The following is a 9,575-nucleotide window of genomic DNA, read 5'->3' on the forward strand; positions in this document are numbered from 1 at the left end:
TAAAGGATAATATTTCTGTTTCAGCTTTTCTTTTTTGGGGAAGGATAATGGCCACATAATTTTCCTGAAATATATAGTATCATTGTAGGATCAGGAACTCTATGCCTCTGTCAGATCACCCACATCAACCCTTTCTTTTAATGTCAATTACTTCTTGTTATGTTACAATCTCCTTTTGGTTCTGAACTGGTATTCAGGGCTGTTATAAATCACTACCAACCTAATGTGAAAAGCAACACATTTTAAGGCTAATGGCAATTCCAGTTTAGGAATGCATAATTATAATCTAATAATCTATGGGGTAATTTTTGTCCTTTCTCCATTGTGGTAGTCTGAGCCTGTGAGATAGATATGATGGAATTTTGTAGTGTTCCTGAAGGAGGAGAATGTAGGAGAATGGCAGCCTGGTGATCCTTGATGCTGTAAGGATTGACAGGCTGTTTTTTGCAGTATAATACATTTGAGTAGACTACGAGTAACACTCCCCTGCAACTTAGGAAGTAGAAAACAGGTGTAAAGGTGGCTTGCACTCCCATCTGTTGCACAGAAGGTGTTGAGACAGACTTACCTACCTATAGATATACTCTTGAGCTATAGCTGATAGTGTACATTTCAGTTGAATGGTAAAAATTGCTTTTTCGTAAAAATAAAAGTGAAAGGACAGAAAAAGAGGGAGAAGGGAAAGGGAAAACTCTCCTCATGGCCAACCGAGAGGAGAAGCAAGACAAGTTACCCCAGTTTACCTCCCCTGGCCTCCTTTCCAGTGCAGTGTGTGTTCCTCCATAGAACCTTTCCCATAGGATCGAGGTGGTTTTTGTTAGGATCCTCTCAACCAACTATGGATCGTTCCAGCTTATGGTGCTCTCAGTGCTGACCAGAGCACACTTTAATCAGGGGCATTTGTTGCACACTAACAGGTTGTTAAGCTTTGGACACCTATATTATTGGGTTATGCTTATCAAATGTTGAAATGACTGTTGTCTGCCTGTTTTTTTCCCCTAGTATAAACCAACGGCTGCAAGCAAGAGGCAGGAAAAAGAAGGAAAGAATGGGTGTTTCCCACGCTGGTGGCAATGATAACCCACCCTTGAGAACCCACCATAACAGCCGTCTGGGGCTTGAGCGTGACAGCACGAGGATTCTTGCACTGGGGAGGTAAGTTTGGCTGCTGTCAGAGGGGGTCATGGGTCACAGTGGTGTCATTACAGAATTGATCTTGAAGTCACTAACATGAAATGGTACCATGCACCACTGGCTTAACAGTCCAACATTATTCCCAGCTTTCTCCAAAGTTATGTTCAGTTCTCATTAACTTCAAAAGATGTTTTGAGTAAATGTCAGGCTTGTTGTTTTGTTAACTGTGGCTCATTATTCATCTTAAGCTACCCATGATATGAAAATCTCTATTCCCTCTAAAGAGCAAATTGCAGAGTGATTCCCAGGAGATACAAACACAGTTTTTAATCCTCTCAGCATTTACGTGCTGTAAATAAACCAGAACCCTGTGAAGTAAGTAGAAAAACTTAATACAACTTGTTGTATATTTGAATTACATTGCTAACATATTTAATGGGGTTTTAATTACACGTAGTGAGGTTGGTAATACCAAGACCTCCAAAGCAGGAGAAAAAGCACGGAGAGTGAGGTCCTGATGTAAATAATTGCATATGGAAGGTCTCCCTGTTCAGAGGCAGTTGTGTCAGCCCCTTTTCCTCTCTGATAGTACAGTCAACCCAGTGGGTTGGAAATGCTGTGAAAGGATGAAATGATCCAAAAAAAAGAAGAAAAAGTTAAGGTCAGAGGCTGTACCGCTGTGGTACCTTCTTCACAGTGAGGGACTCCTTCAGTGCGCGATACTGACTGGATTTAGTAGCTAAACAATTTTAGCAGAGGAGCCACAGGTACTCATTTAACTATGGGTCATCTAGAAATATTTTGTCTTTTTTTCAAAAACCAAAGACTGAAGTACAAATTAACAGAATAATAAGAAGGATGTATTCATCAGAGTAATCTGTCAATTTTTTCAAAATAATTTATCTTTAGAGAAATCTTCTGATTTTTTTTAGAAAATATTTAATTGCATAGAGGTTCAAGTTGAATTGGAATGTTTATTTTTTAAGTGACTCAAACTAGCATTTAAAAAATCAGATAAATGCAGTACTAAAGCAAATGCATTTCTTTGACGCACTTCAAAGAAGCAGCAGTTCCACATCACTCACTGTTTTGGTCCGCAAAATACTGCACTTTTGAAACATTGATCTTTATGTGGAATGAAAACAAATGTAGATTTTACCTGAAATACAGAAATTTAAATGTAACAAATTGTTATTGTCACGTTTGTTAATATCTGAAAATAAGTCCCATCAATGTTGTAATTAGCCAGTTTTTGTCTGAAAAGTGTTGTAAAAATGTTTTAGCGATGTGGTTTAAGCCTCTCAGAACAGAGAGTCCTCAAGCTCATGTTGTCCCCATTTGAATTTTTAATACAACCAGACAGTTTCATTTTTATTAACTGCAGTATGTCTTCTACGCCACAAGATGTCTCAGTGTGGAAATGCTAAACTTTATACAAGTGTTTTTATAATATTACTCCATTGAGGTAAAGATTTTCTAGTATTTGGCTTGGGTTTTCCAGGGTTTTCCACAGTACTTGACAGGGGCTTTTTAGGAACACATGAGAAAGAAAAGGGTATACAAATTTACCCATTCGCGTAGGCAATAAACGATTATTTTAAATGGTCAGTGAACCAAATGGCTCATTGGAAAATCTTAATCTTCAAAAGGGAAAGGAGCAGTATATAGCCCTTAATGAGCAGGTGATAGCTGAGAATTGTGAAGAGCTAAGAATATGTCTTCCTAGGAAGGTTAAATGGTAGAACTATTTAAACTACTATATTTAATTTCCACAACATTTGGTTTTAATAAGATGTTCTATATTTTCAATTACTCATATTCAGGATTAATATTGTTTACAGTGACTATAAGGAGCCACCTATTTGCATAACATTTTCTCTAAGGTTACACTATCTTGGGGCCTAATGTTACTGAAGTCTATGAAATAGTTGCCTTTAGTATGTAATACATGTTCAGAGAGAATACACATGAAGTTACATATGTAAGCACAACTAGGATGTTAGATGTTTTATTTTAAAATAAGAGAAGGCTTCTTAACACAGTATTGTCACAGAGGGGAGTACAAAAATCGCTCAAGAGTTGTGGGCTGGAACATGTTCTTTTTTCTTCCTATTACTTTGTGTATCTGCATACAGTTAGTATTGTCTTTGCCCTGAGAACTTTTCTCACCTGTTTTTCTTTTCTCTATCATTTTCCATTGTATTTCTGTAGCTTATCTTCCCTCACTTCCCCTCCTGCTTAACTCCTTATATACATTTTCTGTAGCATACTACTTCTTATTTTGCTTTACTTTTGTAGATAAACCAGAGTAATTCCATCTGGATTTGTATGCACTCATGTTGGTCAGCAGCATGTAAATAATTGATGAGTACATAAGCATTCATATTGTGAACAGCTATATATATTTAGGCTGAACCTAAATCCTCAACAAAGGAAAAAACACGTGAAAAACCATTGCATTGTGTATGAATACAGCAGAGGAGGTCTGGGCATGAGACCAAATTGATGAGGAGCCTAACATTTTATCGTATATATCTGTTTGGAGAATGCCTTTACATTTTGTTTTGCACCTAAATAAGAAGAGGGATTTTCACATGAACCTGTGATGGTCCTAAACTAAAACATAACTTTTTAGAACTATGAATCAGTTAAGAAAACATTGAGAGACTAGCATTCTTTAGTCATGAATGTGTATGCATTAGGTAAAGTAACTGAAAACTATTGATTAAGGCAGTTATCTTTTAACAGCCAAGTGCAATTTTAGGGGAGATTAGCCTTTGTTTGGATCAATGAAATTGCTGCTGTGGTTCCCAGCTATATTTGCTAAAAAGAAAGAATATGCGTGGCTCAGGTTTCAGAGATAAATGGTTTATTTCAGCTCACAAAATTACTTATTTTACCAGATATTCCATGAGATTTGGGGAAGTATGAGGTCTAGAAACTCTTCTCATCAGTCGGGTGGTATATGAAATGCAGAACACAAATATGATCTTTGCACCAAGGAAAGCACATTCTAAGGCTAAAATGGAACAGATGAATAAATATAGGGAGAACAAGGAAATAATAAAAGATATGAGCCGGAGCCTCATCATAAAACTAACAGCTATTGTCAGGATTTCTGCATACATCACACGAAAGGAGCGCTTTAAGGAAGGACCTGAAAGAAAACAATGACATGGTTTTGCAAACATCCTTGGGTAGTTCCAAGTATAAGGGGCAGCGTGAGAGCAAACATGAAAACACTCAGTGAAAATCTAATAAAAAGACTGGGAAAACTGGCATCACCCTTTTGATAACTGGTGAAGGACGAGGAAAGCGAGAAAGCTCTGCTGTGCAGAGAGCTGCTGGTGTAAATATATTGCTGGGCAGGGGGACACAGAGACCACACAGGGTAAGGGAGGTGTCTCTCAATTGCAGCCCAGCTTAGCACTAGATGTGCTACAGGCACACTGCAAACACGAGCAGTGCAAGAACATTTGTCACAGCTAAAAACCAGAATATTGTAAAAAATGAAATACAAGCTAATGCACAATTTGTTAAAATTACATGCGTTCAAAATAAGGTGTGTTTGGGCTTGTTAACTGTTTTATGAATTCGTATTTGCAAATTTGGGGTGTGCTTTGTAAGGAGGGCCTCCACCCTCCAGAGTTTACATCCTAAATTACAGAGACTTGTTTAATCTAGCCTGTGTGATCTGAGGTGTATGTCCAGAATCCTTATGCTTGTGCTGAACAGGAATACTTGATCTAATTATGAGTGGAAAAAGTCTAATTGCAGCAGCACAGAACTCAGCATGGGTCATTTACTTTGGGAGGAAAGCCTGCTTTGTGCAGCTTAATATGCAGACAGTGCTTCAAAGAATTGTCTTCCTTGACAGTAGACTTAGAGCTTGTTTGATATATGCAAGTCTTTGATTGTTTCAGTTAGCGTGTTAGAAGTGAGGAGGAGACGGCAACAGAGACATTTTGAGTAACTCTCCCAGCTCTACATTAGCTGATTTTGAAAAAGCCTTGTCCTGCATTCCTCATACACTACACTTGCCTTTGATTCTGCAGAGTATTCAGTTATTGGAAGAGCTGTCTCCCAGGCAAAGGACTACCCCAAGTTGCAATGGTTTCTTATGCTGCTCCACACCTTCCCTTAAAATAGCATTTCATCAGGAACTATGTTCTGTGAGCTCCGTGACAGCCATTTCAAAACTTAGGAAGCTCATTGTGGTCTTATCAATGAAGGTCAAAAGGACAGTTCCGCATACTCTGCATTTGTCAACTTGTAAATTGTCACATCCAAACACATCCCAGTCGATAATCTCCTTGATAGGGCACAGGATGCAGCATGCCTCAGGTTTCCCAGATCCTGCCCTTTGTGTTTCACAATCTCAGATATGTAACATTTATTTCTTCATGGATGACTGTTCTGTCGTGAGCAGTCTGAAATAAATCAGCAACAGCAAACTTTGTGTAAGAAATAGCAGCAGACACTGGAGGACTTCCACACTTCAGCTACGATATAATTGTCGTGCGTCTACCACTTCATTGCAGTTGCACAAGACTGCCAGTATGCATCAATAAAAAGTGCAAGAAACACCAGGGTGATCAGGGTGTGATTTATTAGGAAAGCTAGTGAAAAGACTTCCAAAACCTGAAGCAATATAAACAGCTGAGGGGGGTGCCAAAGTCTTCAAGGTCTTTTATCCCGTGCAAACTCTGTAACTCATAGACTTTGGTTCCACTGCCAAGGGGGGCAGCACTCTTAATATTCTGATTTCTCACCTTCTCAAAGCACCCCAAATGCTTCAACAATCCTAAAATTTCATTTAGTGAGCAACCTATATAAATATAATAAAATAAACCAAAATGTATCCAGGAATAAATTATCCTTACAACTGTGGACCGTACTTTTAGCTCAAGTAGAATTCCACTTAGTTGTGCTCTGAAACATTAAGGCAATTCTGCTCATTATATTGTTCAGCCAAGCAGTCAAAAGATCTAAAACCCTCCATAGCAGGATGAAGCTGTAAAACGTGTTTATTGCTCTCTTGCTATTGATTTCAGTTCTTGCAGAACTGAGCCAAAAGTTCCACTTCCTCCACACTTTCCTGCCCACGGAATACACTTTTTCGGGGATCCTTCTCAAAACACGTGGAACAGACACGGAGATTCTTTACTCCAGGTGTAGGAAAGAAATTTTAAGCAGCTGATTCCAAATCCTCTAACTCCTCATCCTAAAAACGTCTCCCCTATATACTCGTGCCTATAGAAAACGACCAACTAGCTCCAGGAGCAGAGAAACTAATTAAATCCGGGCTCCGTGGATTTATGTCCTCTTGTAGGCTCTCCTGCAGTTAAAATGAAACATTTGTCTCCTCGGGGATTAGTCTTCTGTACCTGACCAGCCTTGCCTTCGCGGGGGGCACCAGTATGGTCACTTTGCTCTGTCTCACTGATTTTTTTTAATTAAACTTCAGGCATATAATTCCTTTGAGAACCTGCTCCTCTATCCAACCTGATTGATATTTGTTTTAAGGCTTAAAAACGGTAGGGGTCTCCCTGGACATTTCTTTAGGAAATGAAGCTCTTAGAAAAATCAATTTTTAAATACTTGATATTCTGTAAATTGAATGGAATAGAGTTTATTTATTTCCTTTGAAGCATAATGTAAAAGATTTTTTTCAAGTCAATATAAGTATCATTTAATCTACTTTGATAACCTGGGGAAGGGGCTGTGTGCCTGAAAGCTTATTGTCTTTTTCAGCTATATGAGCTGGTCTATTATACTACTTTGTTTCTCCCTTCAGAACTTGCTTCTTGTCTAATTAGAGACCCCAGTGCACTCTCATTAAATCTCTCAAGGAGTATTATTCCCTGAGGAAGTCCTGAGGCCAGTGAACTAGATTCAGATGTATAACAGACACATGATTAGATTAAACTAGTGGGAGAATATGTAACATACACATGCAAATGTTGATAAGTGTATTGATCTGAAATATTGCATCTTTCAACACTGAATTGCTTGGTTTAGAAAAATAATGTGTTCATTTTTGCAGACTTTTTAAAACTTTTTTTTTGGGGACAGAAGATAATATTTTATATTGAGCCTAAATCATCAGACGAGGCAAGGACAAGTCTAAATATTTGCTCTCCTTTTGGAAATGTAGTCTCAACATGACTCAGGATTTAGCCCATGGTAATGACTGTCAGTATTAAAACCAGCTTCTCTTGAGAAACCTTCCTTTGTTTACTATTTCAGCAAATTCACCCGATGATTTTTTTGTCTCTGAATAATATATGCATGAGGCAACAGGGTACGTCTGGGTGCTTCTTGTGCTGCTTCATCCGTCGATAACTTGAAATTCCTGCCTGTTTATTAGTAAGAACTAAATGTAAATGTTTTATGTGAATTACTTGGCATGACCATTTTGTCACGGGAGAAGGGCTCACAAGCTGCCCCTTGTCACAACTTTTTCAGAGGGCATAGCTGGGAAGTTCGTTTTGCCAAGGGACTGTTGAGGCACAAAGTCATTAAATGAGTGGTCTGGGGTCAAAGATGGTCATAGATGTTGGGAGAAATAAAAATGCAGCTATCTAAGCAAGCACCTTAACCGCTGGAGCATCCTACCTCTGCAGACATTGCTCAGGAAGGCAGAAATAACTGGGCTGCATTTTCTGGGACTGTATATATCCAATAATTAGATGGTCTCTTTTCTCTTGCTTTTAAAATAAGAGGCCTTATTAACTTTTCAGCCTTAGCGTTGAAACAGTTTTCATGGTTAATACAGTTCAATTAGTCTTCTACTTATCAAACCCTCGTTGCTTTAAGGTAATTCAGAATGCTAGTTCATTCCTTCATGAATCAGGAAATCTGAACAGAAATTCCATTTGGAATTTGTTTTTCTACACACTGTAGTAATACGATTAGCAGTTTTGTGCCACATGTCAAATTTAATCACACTTAAATTTATCAGGAACAAAATTTCAGGTGGCTTCAGTACGGGCAGAACAGGATCCATCAAAATCGATAACGAAAAATGACCAAGGAGCCGATCCCCTCCATTCCTTCCCCTATTTATCCCCCACCCCAAAACCAACGGGGATCAGCGCTTGGCTGGACTGATCCCATCCCTCTGCTCTTGGCTGAGGATCGAATCCAGCAGCACAGACACAAAGAAATATGTGACAAAGGGACATCAGACCTACACCTTACACACAGCACTGGCTCTCAGCTTCGGCTGTGGCAGAGCAGATCCTGTCTGTTGAAATCTATTTGAAGTAATTGTTTCTAGAATGTGATAATATCCAACAACTATTTCAGATTCATACGTTCTCTTGTACATAACTAAGAGGTTAATCTCTAAAACGACTATACTTTCGCATGAGAAAACCATACATAGAGTATTTATTACGGAAAAAACATTTTATCTCTTGCTTTCCTTGCTGAATGAATGACTTGGCTGTTTTACGTCTTGACAAAATACTCGATTTAAGTATTTTAAGCACTGCTCACCTATTTTAGCCCTTGCTAAAATTCAGAAGCTCACGTCCACCTTTTGCATCTTTCAACAGTGATGCTTCTGAGCTGAATCTCCCCGAGTATACTGTCACTAATAAAATGCTGCAGAGTAGTATCTCAGAAGCATCTGCAGGTATAACAATATAATTAAATATTGTCCAAGTTCTTTATTTACTCATAAGAGTTTACCAGTATTTTCAGATTTAGTCTGTCCAACAAAATACGCTGATTGAAGTTCACCAGAATTGGATGACAGGAATTCTTAGGGTGTTTTGATTTCCTTAAAGACTGTGCTAGTCTCCTTTGATCTGCTGGAGTGTTTTGTGAATGTGATGAGTCTGTGGAGAGCTTCTGCCAAACCTTCTCCTGTGATAGCACAACAGGGTTGGACGTACCAGTTTCTGTCACTGCAGTTCTTCTTCACCTTGAATTTCCTGGTTATTTCCTCAGCGTTCAAAGCTCCAGGCAAATCCTGCTTGTTTGCTAGCACGATGACTGGTACGTTCTTTATAAATTCATTCTTTAAAATGAGTTCAAATTCTTTCTTTGATTCTTCCAGACGTTGCTTATCAGAGCTGTCCACAACGTAGAGCAGTCCGTCTGCGTTTTCCAGGAAATCGCACCAAACCTGCCTCATTTTCTGCTGTCCTCCAACATCCCAAAACGTCAAGGTGAAATGTTTCCCCATTTCAATCATATCAACATTAAAGCCGATTGTTGGAATTGTTAGAAAAGCATCATTATACTTGAACTTGTACAACAGCGTGGATTTCCCCGCAGAATCGAGTCCCAACATCGGTATGTTAGCTTGCTTCACTTTGGGGTGTTTGGTGTTCTGGAGGCCCATTTGTGCCGTGGTGCTCTCTGGTAAACCTTCAAATTGGAATTCACCACCTTCCGGCATGCCAGTTTTTGCCAGAAAAACGTCGTTC

The 9,575-nt window shown here is 38.9% G+C and overlaps 1 protein-coding gene across 1 annotated transcript; it reads right to left on the reverse strand.

The window, feature by feature from the left end:
• Positions 1-8,905: 8,905 nt before the first annotated feature.
• On the reverse strand, positions 8,906-9,554 carry ARL14 (ARF like GTPase 14; the record flags this gene model as incomplete). Its single annotated transcript, XM_082055278.1, has 1 exon — positions 8,906-9,554. The coding sequence occupies exon 1, from the start codon at positions 9,545-9,547 to the stop codon at positions 8,906-8,908; it is 642 nt and encodes a 213-aa protein (XP_081911404.1). The 5' UTR covers positions 9,548-9,554.
• Positions 9,555-9,575: the final 21 nt, after the last annotated feature.

The sequence above is a fragment of the Streptopelia decaocto genome (genome assembly GCF_964273445.1).
Source record: "Streptopelia decaocto genome assembly, chromosome: 6".
Classification (NCBI taxonomy): Eukaryota; Metazoa; Chordata; class Aves; order Columbiformes; family Columbidae; genus Streptopelia; species Streptopelia decaocto.